The following is a 19,258-nucleotide window of genomic DNA, read 5'->3' as shown; positions in this document are numbered from 1 at the left end:
CTATGTAGCCCAGACTAGGTTAGAAGTCATGACCTCCCAACTGCTAGGATTTTAGATACGCATCCCCAAACCTGGCCCTGATAAGCTTTCTTTCCAATAAAATCACTCTGTAGCTTGTGTCTAAGGCCCTGGAGATGCTCACAAACTAGGGGCTTCCAGTGAGAACTTATTCTTGACCGGCTCTGGCAGCCAGAGGGCCAAGGTTCGAGTGTGACAGGAATATTCTCACTTAGGTCTGTGCTTCTGTGGTTTGCAAAGCATTCTTCCTCCTGTGCATCTGTGTTTTGAGTTCCCCTTTCTATAAGTATACTAGTCACATCTGGGTGGAATTGTCATCTTAGTTTGGTCAGATCTGCTTAAATAAGGTTCCATTCTTAGGTTCCAGGTTAATTTGTACAAACCTTTAAAGCAGGATTTAAGCCATGATGGCCACAGATGTGCTTTCAAAACAGTGTAACCAATAGAGTTTTGACTCTGCCTTGTGAGGGTCCCCAGCTGAGCTTTTCCAGGTTCCCCAGTCACTTTCCCATCTTTGTACAAAGTGGCTGACGGGCCTGGAGGGCTTCCTAGAGCATGAAGCAGTGTCTTGCTAAGAGAAGATGTGCTAGAAAATGTCCCATTCTTAAACTTTGTACATCAACAGACAATATAGTTGAGCCTTTGAACTTAGTGCGGTCCAAAGGTGGAGGCATAGAAGGCAGATTCTAGGCTTAAAGGGACACTTGGGTCCTATAGCTCACAAAGGGACATCTTCCCCTTTCGCATTCTACAAAGCAGGGAAATTTCCCTACAACAATTTCCCTTCAGCCAGAGGTCAGAGCTGGCAATTCCCAGTGTGTGATCCTAGTTGATGAGGCAGGAACAGGGGTCTGTTCTAGGCTAGTCCTTTCCAATCTCATGCAAGCCTTGCCTAGTGATTTTCTATAGCCCCAGTATCCCTTGAAGTAACAGAATTCAACTAATTTCCCATGTTGAGACTAGAACTTCAACCACTTGATACCTGACAGCCCTCTGGTCTCCCAGCACCTGCTTACTATAGTCTTTCCTCACTTGGCTGTCTTTCGGCAGCCTGGTATCTTTGACCTCATTTTAGGCTGTCTTCGGGCAGCCTGGTTTCTGCCTTTGCCATTTCTATGCTTCCTAACCATCTGAGATGGGAGCTTTAGGTAGCTCTTTTGTTGTTCCTTGCACTGACCCACGTGAGATCTATGGGGCAGTTCTGTCTGAGCTTTGCCAAGGGTGATACAGTGGGTCAGAGTCGTCACACACTGCTTAATGATATGGCCCTTAGCAGGATGCTGGGTGGACAGTTTTTCTCCATTCCTGAAGCCCCAGGAAAGGCTGTCAGGAACTGGCTTTAGCCTCATCCTGTCTATTAGTAGCAATCACAGGGAGGGTCACAGTAGGAAGGGCCATTCAAAGTTACAAATCTCACGGTGGTGGCTTCTAAAATCACCTATCACCTTCCACTTGGAAGCTGTTTCCTGTCTCTCTTGCTTTCTCTATTCTTCTGTACTGTCTGGTGTCCTTTGCTGGAGTCGGCCTGGCAGGTGGGATGGTCATGGTCTCCACCCAGTTCTGCTATAGGCTCAGCTGCAACATCAAGGCTATCTTCCTGGATAGAGCGGGATGGTGCTGATGAGACCTAGAGCTCCTCTCTTGCCTCACTCAGATGGTCTTTGATGGCCTGAGTCCTGGGGAGTGGGAAAAGCAAGTAAAGAAAATTGAACAAAACCCTGACTGAAAAGAAATACTCCAAAAATTAACCAATATTATCATAAGATAGCGAGAAAGGAGAAGCAGCCGAAGTGGTCTGGGTGGGGTGTACCCCCTAGAGAGGATGTGACATAAAGCAGGTCAAGGAGGGAGGAACAAGGTAGCCCCAGCATGAGAGGCCAGGCCAGAGCAGAGGGAACTGAGAAAGGGTAGCACCAAGAGGAAGAGGGAAGGGCAAGTGGCGTATGGGGAAGAGGAGTGGGCAGGCGTCAGGTACAGGTTTGTGTTTCAGATCACACGGGCTGCAGAGTGGAAGCGAAGTTCTCCACTGGGTGATGAACCAGTTTCTGTTCCCAGGAGAAAATGTGGGTGAGGCCCCTGTCTCACTGCCTCATGACAGCTAATCAGTTAGAGCATTTTGGAGTACTGCTTTCCAGTCAGAGATCATTTAATCTCTCCTGCCAACCTCTCTCTTTACAGGCTTGGACTTAACAAACATAGAGCCCCAGTTAGTCTCACACTTTGAATCCTCCTGCCTCAGCCTCCTGAGTTAATACTCAGGATTACAGGCAGTCACCACCACGCCCGGTGCTTATTTAGCTTTTTTTAGTACTGCTGTGAGCAGCAGTGATGTGATGTAGTAGAGTTCACATGCGCAGTCGTGTCATGCCCCTTGAGGCTTCCCTGTGTTTTCAGAAGAGAAACGAGCCCTCTCAGTGTCTCAGTGTGGTAGAGGACTGAGCCAGTCAGGGTTGCTCGACGCTTGCCGTGCAGCTTGCAGGACTACATACAGGGATCTTTTTTTTTTTTTTTTTTCTGAGAGAGATTAAGCAGGGCAGCCTCTGCTTTTCCTGGTACTGGGTGGCTACTTGGTAGAAGTGTGGCTGTTATAAATGCCACAACTTGAATTTGTGAGTCACAGAACTTTCTGCTCCCTTGGTCCTTAGAGCTGCATTTATGAAAGCGCTGGGAACTTTGCTTCTTGTGGCACAGCAGAGTCCTTACAGGTACTCTCTGTTTTCCCTTCTCAAAAGACTTTACTATTAATCCTATGGGATTAGGCATCCATGCTGATGGCCTTACCCTGATTACATCCGGATGACCTATTCCCAAATATGGCTACATTCTGTGGAATTTACATAAGTTTGGGGGGCTCAATTCAGCCTCTCACAGCTGATCCTTTGGGTAAGCAAGTACAGAATTATAAGAGTTATAGCTGAACAAGAACTTCACAGAATTCTCTGCCAGACATCGTAGAGCACACCTGTCATCCTTGCTAGGTTAAAATAGTTGGTGGTGCACGCTTCCAGCGCTCAGGAGGCAGAGGCAGGTGCATCTCTGAGTTTGAGGACAGCCTGGTTGACAGAGTGAGTTCCAGGACAGTCAGGACTACACAGAGAAACCCTGTCTCAGAAAAACCAAAGGGGAAAAAGGTTCTAGGACAACATGGGCAACTTAGTGAGATCCTGCTCGGAATAAAAATAGTTAAATGAGGGCTGGAGAGATGGCTCAGTGGTTAAGAGCACTGACTGCTCTTCCTAAGGTCCTGAGTTCAAATCCCAGCAACCACATGGTGGCTCGCAACCATCTGTAATGGGATCCGATGCCCTCTTCTGGTGTGTCTGAAGACAGCGACAGTGTACTTATATATAATAAATAAATAAATCTTTAAAAAAAAATAGTTAAATGAATGAGTGTTGATGGTGTGTAGCTCAGCTGTGAATACTTAACTATTATTCATGAGGCCCTGGGCTGCCAATTTTTTTTCATCAGCCTCATTGAAGTATCATTTGTATACACACACACACACACACACACACACACACACACACACACACACACCTCCAACTAAGGTTGCATAAAGTGTAATTTGATGATTCTTTATTCTATCAGACATTTCCTGTGAGCTTTTCATTACTCCTCCCTCATTGTACCTTGGGCTTGGACACCCTCCTAAACTCTTCTTGCAGAAGGACCTGCCCTCCTTCAGTTTAGCTTCCTCAGATTAGCACACCTATGTTAGCAGACATCTTTCTGTGGTGGAATCAGGCAGGGTGTGCAGGGAACCCCTTCAGGAATACAGGCCTGTACTAGAGTCACAGGCTTACCTTCTTTTGCCGAGCAGGATCTGTTGATGGATCTTCTCTTGGGTCTGTCTCTCCACCTCTCGAAGGTCACCGTGGGCCATTTTCCAATGCAGCTGTTGAGTGAACTGATTTCTGTGCATGTATCTTTTTTAATCATCCTCACATTCATTGTTCCTGACTGTAAGTCATGTTTATGTGGCATTGGGCATTCTTGTTGTCTGTTTTGATGTTTTGAGACAAGGTCTTGCTTTATAACAAGATCTTGCTCTATAGCCCAGGCTGACTTTGAACTTATGACCCTCCTGCCCCGGGCTCATGAATGCTGGAATTACAGGCATCTATAATCTGGCTCAACAATTCAAGATACTGCCAAATCACTTTTAAAAGTGGCTGTGTCCGTCCTCATTCCTTCCCCTCAGCTGCATATGAAGCTTCCCGTTGTTTTCATGTCTGTCCATTGTGATTGCGGCGCGCTAGTGGGTGTACAGGGACCTCTTGTGGTTTACGTTTGCGTCTTACTGGTGGCTGAGTTTAGTCACTGATGTATCTTTTCTGTGCCATATTTGTTCATGATGTTTCCACCTTAGATTGTAGAAAAGTGATCCTGAGAGAAGTCTTTGTACCCACAGTCCCTTCCAAGTCCAGGGTCTGTGGGTCACTGGCAAGAGAATCTGAATAGTTGGGCTTTGAGATCTATCTGTGACATTTTTAAGCAAAAACATTTTTATTAGCGTTTTTATTACTGTCATCATTGTTTTTGTTTTATAATGCTGGAGATCGAACTCAAGGCCTGGAAAAACATGCTGAGGGAGTTTCATTCCCAGGATGTAAAGGAAATTTCAAGTAAAATAATTGAAATTAAGTCAGATGTGGGAAAAAAAAAGTGAGATAAAGTTTGAATGTGGCCAAAGCGTGTGATGTTTGAGAGGAATGTTTGCATCTGAAGTGTCAATTAAGACATTGGAGATTTTTTTTTCAGGAATGTGCCAAGGGAGAAGAGCCTGAAGGTAGGGTTTCTGTGGCAGTGTTGGAGCTCAGCTCGTAGGGAGTGACTTGAAGTTGCAGGTAATGAGTCTCTGGGTCACCAGCCCTGAATGTGAAAGTGCACAGAACCAGCGTGTTGGGATGTGACAGGAGCACTGGACTACATCAGACTTTGTTGACACTTTGTTGAAGCTGACTTTGAACTTGAAATATCCTTGCTTCCACTTCTTCAGTGCTTGGACTGTAGGCATGCTCTATTAGTCTAGTCAGGGTTTGACATTGTCATTAAAATCAATAGTCTTCACGAAAGAGCTCTATGGGGCCAAAGGAAACACTCTACCCAGTCTGTTCCTTACCTCAATGCATCAAGCAGGAAATTTGGCAGTGTTTGATCTCCTGAGCCTTGTGCATCTCAAGGTGTGCTGCTTGGACTTTTCCCCTGGGCATCAGTCATCACATGGGAAGCTGGGGTGGGTAGTAGGAATCCCATCTGCAGGAGGATAGCTCCTGCTTGTGACTTCTTATGACTGAGGACCCTTTACCATCAGTGCTGGATGGACAGAGTTCCGTTCCTGCCCAGATATGACCCTCATGGTTGGAAAGTGAAGGCTGCACACAGCTGAGCAAGGTACCCATCCCTCCTCCCTCAGCATCACCGTACATCATACTCCTGCCTCTCCTCACTGCCGGGCAAACTGGACTGAACAGAGCTAGCACACATTTGCTGTCTCCATTGGGGTAAGGGCTCTGGCTGGAGCTTCCAGTGTAGTAAGTTTCTCGTTCCTCAGCTTTGGCGTGGAGTCAAACTCCACTTGTTCTGTTGGCTCTGTGGTTTAAAGTGACACAGACAGAAAGGTCAGGTACCTTGTTGGCTGGCATAAGACAGGCCTTCAGCTGCCCCCTCCACTCTTTGGACTCATTATATATCTGCCTATTCAGTGTCCTGAGAGTTTGCGTGGAGAATTTTACAGGTCCTTGTCAACTACTCAGGGTGGTGTGACTTTGGCAGATTGGTATATTCAGGTTGGAATCTAGAGTGAATTCAGGCTGTTTCAGTGAACTCTTGTGAAGCCTGTTTAAGTGCTTCCATTTAAAACTGAATTATCAATGAGCGTGGCAGTGCACAGCTTTAATCCTAGCGCTTAAGAAGCAGAAGCAGGAGAGTTCAAGACCAGCCTTGTCTACGTGTGAATTTCAGGACAGCCAGGATTACATAGAAAGACCGTGTCTCACAACTAAACAACAAAACCGTGAAGTATCCTGTGGATAAAGCAGGTACCAGAGAATTTGTAGGGAAAGAAAGGCCACTGAAGTTTATGATTCTTCCTTCTATCACATCAGTACAGTGTAGTAACATCCATCCCAAACAACTTCTTGGCTCCCCAGCCCTTTTGATACTGATTTGGCCTCCATGTTCTTGTGATGGTAAGGTGTTCCTCTATGATCCTATCTAATGTCACTTGCTTTAGCTACTTTGTGGGTTCTTTTTTTCTTCCACCCTTTCAATCCCCTAACACTAGATAAGAAAGAAAAAGCATAGAAAGGAAAGGAAAGAGATCCCTGAATAAAGTCAAGGGTTGGAATGGGGAGCAATGTCTACTTCCTGCTGATTAGGGATGTGGAGTTCCTCGGGGCAAGTTTGATCTTGGGGCAAGATAACCCTCAGGATATCTAATTTCTTCTTGTTGTTTCTTCTTTTGTGCATGACTATTTAACAAACGGTGACCAACAACAACTAAGAACCCCCACCCACCTATCAAGGCCCAGCATTTATAGACCCTTTGAAAATTACCCACAATTCCAAGCATCACACAATCACAGCAACTGTCTGCAGCTGGCAAAAATCACGCCTCTGCTAGAGCACGAAGCAAATCATAGGCAGCTGCTGCAGTCTGCAGTGGCTCCACGTCCCCACACCTGGGATTAAAATGAAAGCACATTCCCATTTCTGTGTTTTTTTAAGAAACTAAAATTATCACTGCAATACAGCAACACAGATTCTTCTTGTCCATTCACAGGGGTGTGTCTCATGACCAGGTCACCAAAGCAGTCAGTTGTCTGTCCTCCTCTCCCACAGAGATGTAGGAAGCACAGCCTGTAGTCAGCTTCTCACATGCCTGGCTGCTCCCAGGTGCCCAGTGCAAGAGGCTTTCCGTTCCCAAACTCAGTTGCCAAAGCCACTGGACAAAAGCAGATGAGCAGCTGCCGTGATTCTGCTTTGATGAGGTTGGTGTGGTGTCCACAGATGTCCTTTGGATGTTGTGGGTGTCACCTAAATCTGCCTCTCCTGTGCATCCCCAAGACAGACCAACCTCCGGAAAGACAACTGACTCTTCTCCTAACTGAAAATGTACCCCCTTTCTTACCACAAAACCTACGCATATACCACTGATTTTAAGTTTCCTGATAGGATAATACATTAATAATTTTCAGTTTATGTTGGAATTATTTCAGAAATGCAAACCCTGGGAGGAGATAGTTCATTTTATTTCCTAAAGAAAACCTTAATTCTGGGGGCTGGAGAGATGGCTCAGTGGTTAAGAGCACTGACTGTTCTTCCACAGGTCCTGAGTTCAAATCCCAGCAACCACATGGTGGCTCACAACCATCTGTAATGGAATCTGATGCCCTATTCTGGTGTGTCTGAAGACAGCTACAGTGTGCTCATATAATAAATAAATCTTTAAAAAAAAAAAAAGAAAACCTTAATTCAAACTTATCTCTCACACACACACACACACACACACACACACACACACAGCTCCCTTGTTCTCTTTCTTTCTGTGCAGAGATGGAACCCAGGTTTTTACACATGCTAATCATCTACCACTAAGTCCTATCCCCAGCCCTAAGAATCTGTTATGGGGATGGGAAGATGGCTCAGCAGTTAAGAGTAGACAGTATTCTTTTACCAGACCCAAGTTTGATTTCCAGTACCCACATCAAGTGGCCTAACAGCTGCCTGCAACTCTAACTCCAGGAGATCCAGGATCTGATGCCCTCTTCTGGACTCCAAAGATTCTTGCATTCACATGTGCATCTCCCCCATTTAAAAAAAAAAAAACAATGTGTTTAATAAATATGGAAGGTAATTATATCTCATATAAAAATAATAGGTATGGGCTGGGTGTGGTAGCATATACCTTTAATCCCAGCACTTGGGAGGCAGAGGCAACCAGGTTTCGGTGCCTTTGAGGCCAGCTTGGTCTAAATTGTGAGTTTTAGGTCAATCAGGGCTACATAGTGAGATCATGTCTAAAGTGAGTAAATAAATAATGGAATATACACTTCCTGGTTTGAATGTAGGGTACTTAAGTTTCTGATGTCCTTTGTCACTTGGCTGTCACTTGCTGTGGACTATAGGCATCAGCTGATACAAACTAGGTGATTTCTTCCATTTGAAAGAAGCTCCGATTAACTCCTTCAACATGAGTTAATCGGAGGGAGATAAAGCCCATGTGAAGAATAAGGCCATACCTCAGCCCAAACATGAGGGTTCATATCTGGAAGTGATGCCTGCCTCAGGGCCCTAGTGAACTTGGAGTGAAGACTTGTTCATCTGTGAGCGCACGTTCTCTAAGGCCCGTCCTGAGTGCAGTTCTCTGTCTTCTCGGTTACCTGTTGGGGAATCTGGCATTCCTGTCGGTGTGGTAGGGCTGATGCACAGTAGGAACACTTTAACCACTGGCCTTCAAGTCTAGAGACAGACAAGGTAGGACAAGGAAGGTCTTCTTGCTCGAAGCCACAGCCTTAGAACCTGCTCAGGGCCCTGCTGCAGAGTGACTCTTCTGGATGGGGGGATGGTTTTGTGTGATGTCACTGAGAGTTTAGGCGGGCACGCTTGGACTCTGCCATCAGCAGAAGGAAGACAATGAGGGTGGGACAGTCTACTTACACTCTCAGGTCAGATGAGAGGAAAGCTGGGAACCTTACTGTGAATGAGGGACAGGAGTTGGGGACCCTAGCAATCTGAGGAAAAGGAAGGAACAGTTTCCTGCCTTATTCTCCCAGCCTTCCTCTCTGGAGACATTTGACAGCTTATGCTAGGTGGTGGCTTGGGGAGGGTACAGTGTTGAAACACATTTCAGTTAGTCAAGAAGCGATGGTGCTGGGCCTGGTGATGCATACCTGTGGTCCTAGCTCTCAGGAGGCTGTGGCTGGAGGATGGAGAATTTGACCTTGAAATTCATAGTGATACTCTATCTAAAAAAAGGGGCTAGAGTGCTTGGTTTAGCCGCATAAGAATAATACAGAGATTAGTATGGCCTCTGTACTAGGATGACATACAAATCTGTGAATCGTTCCTTATTTAGAAGAAGAAGAAGAAAAAAGGCTGGAGTTGTAGCTCAGTAATAGAATACTTCCCTAGCATGCATGAGCCCTGGGGTCAGTCTCCAGCAATACCAGAATGAAAAGATTAAAAAAAAATGACTAAGTCCCTGGCCTGCCCAGAGGGGTTCCACAGGGAAGGAATCCTGAGACTTCTATCTAGTTTCTCCTATCTAGACTTCTTCTGATTGCATCTAGTGTAACCCCTTTCTAAAAAGGACATTTTGCCATTTCAAGTGACCACCACCATTTGCTGATCAGCTGGGAATGGGGAGGGCTTAACGTGTTCAGATGATGCTGTGTAATGATTTTGCCCTTTTCAGGCAGTCTTAGGGATTGGATTTACCCTCAAATAGTTCAGGTGTCAAAATTCTGACCACCAGTCCCCCAGCACCTCAGAATGTAACTGCCATTGGGAATATTATTGTTGTAGATGTAATTAATGAAGATGAGGTCATTTGGGGAGGCTCTGGGTCTCACTAGGAGGGATGTCTTTATAGAAAGGGGAAATTTGGACACAGAGCACACAGGTAGAGATGGGATGCTGTTGCCACAAGCCACACCAGAGTTTGCTAGCAGCACTCAAGTCTAGGAGCAAGGCACCAGGGCTGGATGTTTTTGTATCCAGACTTCAGTGCTGCAACGTGGGTTACAGCAGCCACAGGAGATGTAATGTCACAAATGATGAGGGTGACTGAGTCAGGAGAGTTACCGTGTGTTCTGTGGTTCTTGCCGTGGGCCTGTCTTTGTTGAGGGGATAACTAGGAGAATCTAACTGCTTTTGGTATGTTCCGTGGACTCTGAAAGCCACTGATGAGCGGAGCTGTGGTCAAGCCCAGCCCAGGGGTTGGACAGTGATTAACCCTAAGCAGAACCTCTGCAGCTGAATAAATCCAGAGGTTTAGAAACTTTTCAGGTCTAGTTCTGTGGCTGTCTGCTGTGAACTCTTGCTCTGTATAGGGTGATGGTGGTGGTGGTGGTGGTGGTGGGGTGTGTGTGTGTGTGTGTGTATGGTTTTTCAAGACAGGGTTTCTCTGTGTAGCCCTGGCTGTCCTGGAGCTCCCTCTGTAGACCAGGCTGGCCTCAAACACAGAGATCCACCTGCCTCTGCCTCTGAGTGTTGGGACTAAAGGCATGCACCAGCACTGCTGGCTTTAGTTTTAAGGATGTTTCATCAAATGAGAGGGAGGAGGACTGCAGGCTAGGTTGTTTAACCTCGTTTTCCAGTTTGGGTGAGAAAACAACTTCGTCTACTGGTGGGCAGTTTTATTTTGTCTGGATATTTTAGCTGTTGTGTGCAGAATTCTGTCTAGAACCTCCAAGTCTGTTATGGTGCTAGAAGTGCTTCAGACGTCTTGCCCAGGGACAGGGCTGGTGCTGTTTGAGTGGGTCATGACCCCATACCTCCTTAGTACATCTGTGCTGCAGAGCCTGTGAAGATGAGGCCTGCTGTCAGCATTTGTCTACTCTGCCCTGACTTGGCAGTCTGTGTGTGGGCGGAAGCTGACCCTCTGCATGTCCGCCACTGTCATTTACCTGGACTGATTTCACACAAATGTGTTTTGTATGTGGGTAACTGTTCTCTTCCTCTCCCCACAGAGTCTATAGAAGACATAGCCGCAAGACTCCCAGATGAACAACCGAAAGGAAGATATGGAAATCACTTCTCACTACCGGCATCTGCTTCGAGAGCTCAATGAGCAGAGGCAGCACGGAGTCCTGTGTGATGTGTGCGTGGTGGTGGAGGGCAAGGTCTTCAAGGCACACAAGAACGTCCTGCTCGGGAGCAGCCGCTACTTTAAGACACTCTACTGCCAGGTACAGAAGACCTCTGACCAGGCCACTGTCACTCACTTGGACATTGTTACAGCCCAGGGCTTCAAGGCCATTATTGACTTCATGTACTCCGCCCACCTGGCTCTCACCAGTAGGAATGTCATCGAGGTGATGTCAGCTGCCAGCTTCCTACAGATGACTGACATTGTGCAGGCCTGCCACGATTTCATCAAGGCCGCGCTGGACATCAGCATAAAGTCAGATGCCTCAGATGAACTCTCGGAGTTTGAGATCGGCACCCCGGCTAGCAACAGCACAGAGGCATTGATCTCAGCTGTGATGGCTGGAAGGAGCATCTCCCCATGGTTGGCTCGGAGAACAAGTCCTGCCAATTCTTCTGGAGACTCTGCCATAGCCAGCTGTCATGAAGGAGGAAGCAACTATGGGAAGGAGGACCAGGAACCCAAAGCTGATGGTCCTGATGACGTTTCTTCACAGTCGTTGTGGCCTGGAGATGTAGGCTATGGGTCCCTGCGCATCAAGGAAGAACAAATTTCACCATCACATTATGGAGGGAGTGAGCTTTCATCTTCCAAGGACGCTGCAATACAGAACTCTTTATCAGAACAGGGTTCTGGGGACGGCTGGCAGCCCACAGGCCGGAGGAAGAATCGGAAAAACAAAGAAACTGTCCGGCACATCACTCAGCAGGTGGAGGAGGACAGCCAGGCCGGCTCGCCTGTACCCTCATTCCTGCCCACGTCAGGATGGCCTTTCAGCAGCCGAGACTCAAGTAAGCCGTTTTTGTGACAGGCTGGGTGTAGGCAGCCCAGTTCACTGTGCTGACGATGAACCATGGCTGTTGGAGAAGTGGTACATTCCGGTTCACACTAGTAGCGCCCCATGATCACCTCTCTATCTATCTATCTATCTATCTATCTATCTATCTATCATCTATCTATCTCTCTCTGCCTGCCTGCCTGCCTGCCTGCCTAACTGCCTATCCGCCTGCCTGCCTGCCTGCCTGACTGTTTGACTGCCTGCCTGCCTGCCTGCCTGTCTGTCTGTCTGTCTATCTATCTATCTATCTATCTATCTATATATCTATCTATCTATCTATCTATCTATTTATCTATCTATCTATCTATCTATCTAAAATACTTTTGTTTTCTCTGAGACAAGGTTTCTCTGTGCCTTGGCTGTCCTGGACCTCATTCTGTACACCAGGCTGGCCTCAAGTTCAGATATCCACTTGTCTCTGCCTCCTAAATGCTGGGATTAAAGGTGTGTGCCGCCACCGCCCATGGTCACCTTCTAATACCGATGTTAGTATGGCTGCAGGGACTGTGCTCTGCATAACTCAAATACTAAGATGGCTGAGTCCCTAACAACCCTGTGTATCCGTCACATCAATGCAGCTCTGGCATGTAGCATGTGAGGCTTCCGTGAAACCAACAAGATAAGCTATAGTAGGGCCTGTTGCTGGAACAGTAGTTGAGGAAGCTCATCCATTTTGAGTTGGCTGCTTTTCTTCATGCACTGGACCTTCATGCACATGTACTGCCAGGGCCACCCAGAGTCAGACTAGAGTGGGTCTCAGCTCTGCTCCCCACCCCAGACTTTGGCTTGGCTCTTGGTCCTCAGGTTCTTGCTGCCTCAAACTGGGATGTTGTAACTGAAAGCAGCCTTACAGTGAGGGGCGAATGTGTCTGTCACAAGTTGTCACAGCATGTATCGTTCTTCCTGAGGACCTGTGTTCAATTCCTAGCATCCATGCCTGGCAGCTCACAATCACCTGTAACTCTAGCTTCAGAGAGGTCTGATACTCAGATGCATATACCACCACCCGTATAATTAAATTTTTAAAACTTTTATTTTTCTTATTTTTTGGTGAAGATTTATTCATTTTCTTTTAGGTGGGTGGGTATTTTACCTGCATGCACTGATACATGTGCCACATGCTTGCCTGATGAAATGGGTCCCCTGGAACTGGAGCTACAGACCGTTGTGAGCTGCCTTGTGGGTACCAGGAATTGAACCCAGGTCCTCTAGAGGAGCAGCAAGTACTCTTAACTACTGAGATGTCTCTCCAGCCCAAGCTTTTATTTATTTATTTTATTTTTAATTACATGTGTATGAGGGGGAATGGGTATTATATGTGCACAAGAGTCGAGGTATCCACTGAGGCCAAAAGCAGATGTAAGCTGCCCAACATGGATGTTAGGAGTCAAACTTGGGTCCTCACAAGAGAGGAATACTCTTAACCGTCTCTCCAGCCCCTCCTTCTGGTAGATGTTTTAAACTGAGTACTTCACTGGCATTAAGTACATTCATGTTGTGTACTATCCTTCTCCAGAACTTAAAAAAATTAGATTTACTTATTTTGTATGATTTTTTTTCTTTTGTTTGTTTTTATCTTTTGCTTTTTGAAACAGGGTTTCTCTGTGTGACATCCCTAGCTGTCCTGGAACTCACTCTGTAGACCAGACTGGTCTCAGATTCACAGAGATCTACCTGCCTCTGCCTCCTGAGTGCTGGGATTAAAAACGGCATGCACCACCATTGCCCAGCTTCGTATGAAAGCTTTGCTAGCGCTAATGAGTGCACACCATGTGTGTGCCTGGTGTTGGCGGAGGTCAATGGAGGGTTTCAAATACACTGGAGCTGGAGTTATTGATGGTTGTGAACCATAGTGTAGGTACTGAGAATGGGAACTCTGTAACTATCAGTCAGTACTCTGTAGCTCTGTGCTGGAAGGCCTCTTTGCTTTGACATTCTGTTGCTCTTACCCATTCAAGTTCTCATGGCTGATTAACAAGGCCAGGAGTATAAAGGCTCATGTCTTACAAGCTGGACAAACAGAGTGTGATTCCTGAGACCTCTATAAAGATGGAAGGAGAGAGAGAACCAACTCCCCAGAGTTGTCCTCTGACCTCTGGATGGGCACTTACCTGTGCACGTGTACACACATACACAAATACATGCAATACAAATTATTTTGGAAGACTTAATTTTTATTTTACGTATATGAATGTTTTGCCTGCATGTGTACATGTGCATCACATGCACGCTTAGTGCTCACTGCGATCAGAGGTCAGAAGTGGGTGTTGGATCATCTGATACTAGAAAAGGTGGTTGTGAGTCACCGTATCAGTACTGGGGACTGAACCAGAGTCTTCTTCGAGAACAAACGCCCTTAACTGCTGAACCATCTCTCTATACACACTTCAATTTTTTTTTTTTTTTAAAGTTCTTCATTGCCCCGTGTTTCCAATACTGAGCTACAAAGTACAGAGCTAGAGCAAGACACTGAAATGATTGTAAAAGTTGGTTTTGTTCTGCATTACTCCACCTTGGGCTGAGTCATTTTCTTTCCTGGTGTCTTTAGGATAGGAAGATATGGAGCAGAGTTCCTGGGCTGTACTGACAAGGTATCAGCGGCATTTGTCATGGTTGTGACAGCCACAGATATCTCCTGACATGTACACATGTCTCCAAGCAGCCCCCGTGCTCCCTGGGGATGGACTGAGCTGAATCAGAAGAATGTCAGTCATTTCCTGCTACTTGTCCCTCGGAGAGCTACTCAAGGCAGTAGACATGGATAGTGATGTCTGCCTGCTGGATTTGCTTATGATTTTTTATCACTTTTGACCCAAACCTGGTGAATGCTGAGACTTTTGGGGTACATTTTGAGGCTCGTGGATGTTCAGAGCCTCCCCTTGTCTCAGAATACATGTGTGTGCCCAATGAGTTATCCTGCAAGTGACAATGCCGGGAGCACGTATGCCATGGGAGTCAATGGTAAATTAGGAAGTGGAACAATTCCAGAGCCTGTGGGCTGGAGGTTTCAAATGCAGCCAGCGAGCAGAAGGTGTTTTCAGAATTCAACAAGTGATTTTGGCTGTATACTTCCCTCAGTCTTAAATCCTTGGGTTGCCAAGGCAACTGTGAACTGCCTTTGCTTGGGGATTCTGAAGGCTGAGATAAGGATGTGAGATGTAGGCTGCAGCGTGGGATGCTTCCTGCGTGTCATGGTAATGTGTCATTCGTTGAGCCTCTGCCACCCTGGCTCTCAGATTAAGATTAGGAAACATAAATCATGACACTTGATGGGGGTCAGTTTGTTTTCACTAAAGAGTTAGAGATTGATGTATTATTTATAGTAGGAGAAAAGTCTTTGCTAAAGACACACATCAGGCAGACAGACACATGTCAGGTACCGTTTAGGACTTTGTGAGCAATTGCTCAGATGTGAAACCTTCAGATAGGTCCTGACCGCTTGCCATGTCCTCTCTGTGTGTCCCCATCCTGGTTCCTGGATCACTTAACTTTTACAAGTGATTTTCAAAACAAAAACGCATTATAACGCATGGGTCTGAAAAAATCAGTGTTAAAATTGATTTCACTTATGTGCTAGCTGGTGGGAACTGCCTTAAATAAGCATATCAGTTATACGTAGCCATGTGATGGACACAGGCAAGCCTTCTGGCTAGATACTCATCATTCCTCTCTGGAACCCCCTAGGGTGGAGCCTCCCTGATCCATCTGCAAAGAGAGATCAGTGATGATTCTCATGGTAGCCAGTGATGCGCCTATGAGGTGAAATAGTAGCTAGTTCAGGCATGATGGAGAAACACTCCAGGGCCCAGCTACACTCCTTCCTAAAATATATTGCAAGCATCAAGAATGTAAAGCTATTTCAAAGTTAAAGGTTTTGTTGAGTTAATGCGCTGGACTTTAGGAAGGTTGAGCCTCCACACGTTGGGGTTGATCAGGACCTCAGTGTGGCTCCAGCTGAAGACGAGGGATTTGGGGAGGCAGCGCGACCACACTCTGTGACGCCTCCCTGCCTAGGGGACGGATGTCATGGGCTTTCAGGATGAGCCTCTTTCTTTCCCTCTGGATCAGATGCAGCCTACATTTCTCTTCCTATCTCATCCTAGCAGTGAATGGGAGCTAAAGGGAGGCTCAAAGCCTCCTAGGCTATCACAGCCATCCTGGTCCACACAGCACAGATAGGAAGACTCACAGGATAAAAACCATGTGAGCTTATCTCTGTCGCACACGTACAAATTTCATGGTTGTGAAGAGTGTCCCAGGCTGCCCTGGTGCTGACTAGGCTTGGACATTTACCACGATATTGATAAGGTCACTTTTTCACGCTGTCATTTAGGAATTTGATCATCTTTAATTTTTTAATGTTTTCTTCCCTCATACATTACATCCCAACTGCAGTGTCCTTCCCTCCACCCCTCCCAGCCCCTCCCCTCCCCCAGCCCCAGATGCACTCACTTCTGTTTTCCTTCAGAATTGATCTTTGTAAAGAAAACACTGTGTGGCTTTGAGGGGAAGGTGACAGCGCCCTCTCGGCCTGCCCACACCCCACATTCCACAGCACCGATCTGGGCTTCACCTTACTCCACCCTCTCTGCTCATCTTCTCGCCCGTGTGCTTTTCCTCTGAAATACGACTGACAGAACCTCCTGAAGTCAGTTCTGACTGGGCCCTGCATAGTGTTTAGGGTGGCAGCTGGTGACCAGACAGGCAAAATTGCTCTTTTGGGGGTGGTTTTGTTGGAAAGGAGGACATGGCACTGAGGCAGAAAAAAGTTGATCACACCAGCCTGCCAATCCCGGGAAGGACAGTGCTTTTGCCTTAGGACAGTGGGAGGCAAGAACAAGAGGCAAGGGAGAGCAAAGGTCAGAAACATGGAGATTTATGGGAAGGGTGTCCTGGCATTCAGGAGTGCTTATGACAGGCTGGGCTTCAGGCTCTACTTAGATTCTGATGTACACAGGGTACACACAGTGACTTCATGTAGGGGGGCAGGTGGACTCAGACCCACCACCTTCCTTCGCATCTCTAAGCAGGCCTTAGCCAGAGCCTCCTGGTGGTACTGAAGGGTCTCATTGTCCCTCGCTCTTCAGGCTGAGCTCTAATGGGAGTGTTTCTTTTGTCCTGGTGTTTTCTAAAAGCATTCAGTTTACAGATGGTGAACTCACAGACCAGCCTAAACGTTCTTTGAAATGAAGAGACTGTTGAGGCCGGTATCTAGCCACTCCCGGTACCTGGCAGAGCTGGTAGTGTATGGACCCCACCAGCAAAGTCCAAATAGTGCTTCCTGGTCTGGTGGAATGTGTCACCTGGGCTGAGGAGTGAGAAGACAAGGCGGCTGTGTGCAGGGATATGCTTCTGGGAACCTGGCAGTCACAGTAGGCAGAGCTCTGGCTCCCCAGACTCTGCAGGGATTTTCTGGTTTATTGAAAGAAGACATGTTCTGGTAGGATGCCAAGTTGGCGGGATAGTCACCGTGAGGGGAGCAGGGCGTGTCTGTGGTGGTATTTCTTGTTTGCTTTGTTTTGTTTCACTAGCAGATCTCACTCTGTAGCCCAGACTGGCATGGAACTTAGGACTCCCCTGCCTCCACATCTCAAGAGCTGAGATTAAAGGTATGGGCTTATGGTGGTGCTTCCTGTGGTTAATTTCCTACTGTATTGCAGGTCTGTAGTTTGACACCATGCGAAGAAGCATCATTGGCAAGATTCCTACGGAGACACTGCCTTTCAGTCACATTCCAGGACATAGGTTCTCCTCTGGCAGCTCCTATAAGACCTACCCATCTGGTTGGGTCCTGTTTTCATATGAGCTTGGAGTTTTTATTCTCTTCGTTTCTTTTTTTTTTTTTTAAATGCATAGACTGAGGCACAAAAGTCCACACTGATGCTGGCGCCCGGGGAGCTGGTCACACTCCATGCCAGCGACACTGCATGCCACAGCAGCCTCCCTTATATAAATCAGGAACTTATGTTGAAATGTTCAGACTGACAGAGTTTCTTTTTCCAAGGCTCTACAATCTGTAATAAATCAGATTAAAACATGGATATAAAAGTGAGAAATCAGATGGTAAACATATCTAATGGATTTATTGATACTATTTTTAAAAGTATTATTTTTTATTATTGTTGCTGTGTGTAGTGATGCACACATGCCTTTAATACTAGCACTCAGGAGGCAGAGGTTGCTGCTCTCTGAGCCCAGCTCGGTTTACAGAGCAAGTTCCAGGACAGCCAGGGTTCCAAAGAGAAACCCTGTCTCAAAAACAAAACATAAACTTACTATTGTATTTTATGAGTGTGGGTATTTTGACTGAATCTTGGTCCTGAAAGAGCAGCCAGTACTCTTAATTCCGAGCCATTTCCTCTCCAGCCCCTAGCCTCCTGATACAGACTCTCACATAGCCCAGGCTGGCCTTGAACTGACCCTCCTCCCTCAGCCTCCTGCGTGCTGGGACTGTAGGCTTAAACCCATTATGTCTGGTATAATTTCATGTGCTAATTTGAAAGCTTTCATGTAACGACTTTCTTCAAGGACTTTTAAGGTTTAGTGGCAGAGGTCCCAGAATTGATCCTTACGACCGCAAGATAAAAGACAATGAGAAAAGGTAATGAAAGTTATTTTAAAAACTGAGGTTGCTGCAAGCTGGAATGGCTCAGTGTCTAAAGGCACTTTTTGCTCTTGGGGAGGACCCAGGTCCAGTTCCTACCACCCACCATGTTCACAGCTGCCTGCATCTCCACTTCCACAGCATATAGTGCCTTCTGTTCCCCACAGGTACCGCATGCACATCATGCAGGCAAAACACCCATGTATCTTAAATAAAAAGAAATCTCTTTTGTTTGTTTATTTGTTTTTATTTGTCTTTGAAGACAGGGTTTCTCTATGTAGCCCTGGCTATCCTGGAACTCACTCTGTCAACCAGGCCTGCCTCAGTCTCAGAGGTCTGTCTGCCTCTGCCTCCTGAGTGCTGGGATCAAAGGCATGTGCCACATTGCCTGGCAAAAATAAGTAAATCTTAGAGAGAAAAACAACTGAGGAGTCAGACGTTGGGTGAACTTACCATGGAGAGTCGTGAACAAATATGCACTTGCTGCAAATAGGCCATCAAGAGCCCAAAGTAATTTCATCAAAGTCAAATTTGATGAACCAGTGATTTCATTGGGCTTACTTAGATAACGAGGGTAAGGGCTACGTGGGTAGCAAGGGTGACCCCAAAAGGGCTACATCACCAAAAATTCCTATGGCAGCCAGATAATGACCACATAGACGGACTCCTTCATCCCGTTAACCTTTGACTCCATGTGCTTGATCACTTTTTGAGACCGTGAGACCATATAAAGAATTACATTTATCTGACGAGAGGGGCTCTCTTCTATGAGCATCAGCAAGCCCAGTCCTGAGGTTCATGTAGTCACAGCTGCTCTAAGAGAGTAATAGCTATTAGGTCATAAGGACACCCTTCTACATCAAATACGCAGCAGAAACATGGGGGAACTGCTAACCCTGCAGTTCACTGAGGTGAGCGGCAC

General features: G+C 46.5%; 1 protein-coding gene and 1 pseudogene across 1 annotated transcript in view; both read left to right on the top strand.

Annotated features, from left to right (window-relative positions):
• The window catches only part of Zbtb46 (zinc finger and BTB domain containing 46), a 68,601-nt gene that overhangs the window by 20,449 nt on the left and 28,894 nt on the right, over nucleotides 1–19,258 (top strand). The window contains exon 2 of the mRNA XM_032904973.1: nucleotides 10,716–11,685. Within this exon, the coding sequence (XP_032760864.1) occupies nucleotides 10,749–11,685 (937 nt within the window). The 5' untranslated portion in view covers nucleotides 10,716–10,748. The remainder of the gene's footprint in view (nucleotides 1–10,715; nucleotides 11,686–19,258) is intronic.
• On the top strand, nucleotides 9,000–9,100 carry LOC116902504 (annotated as a pseudogene).

This window comes from Rattus rattus, chromosome 5 (genome assembly GCF_011064425.1).
Source record: "Rattus rattus isolate New Zealand chromosome 5, Rrattus_CSIRO_v1, whole genome shotgun sequence".
In the NCBI taxonomy this organism is placed as follows: domain Eukaryota; kingdom Metazoa; phylum Chordata; class Mammalia; order Rodentia; family Muridae; genus Rattus; species Rattus rattus.
The sequence above is the reverse complement of the archived record's forward strand: the minus strand, read 5'-3'. Positions and strand labels throughout refer to the sequence as shown.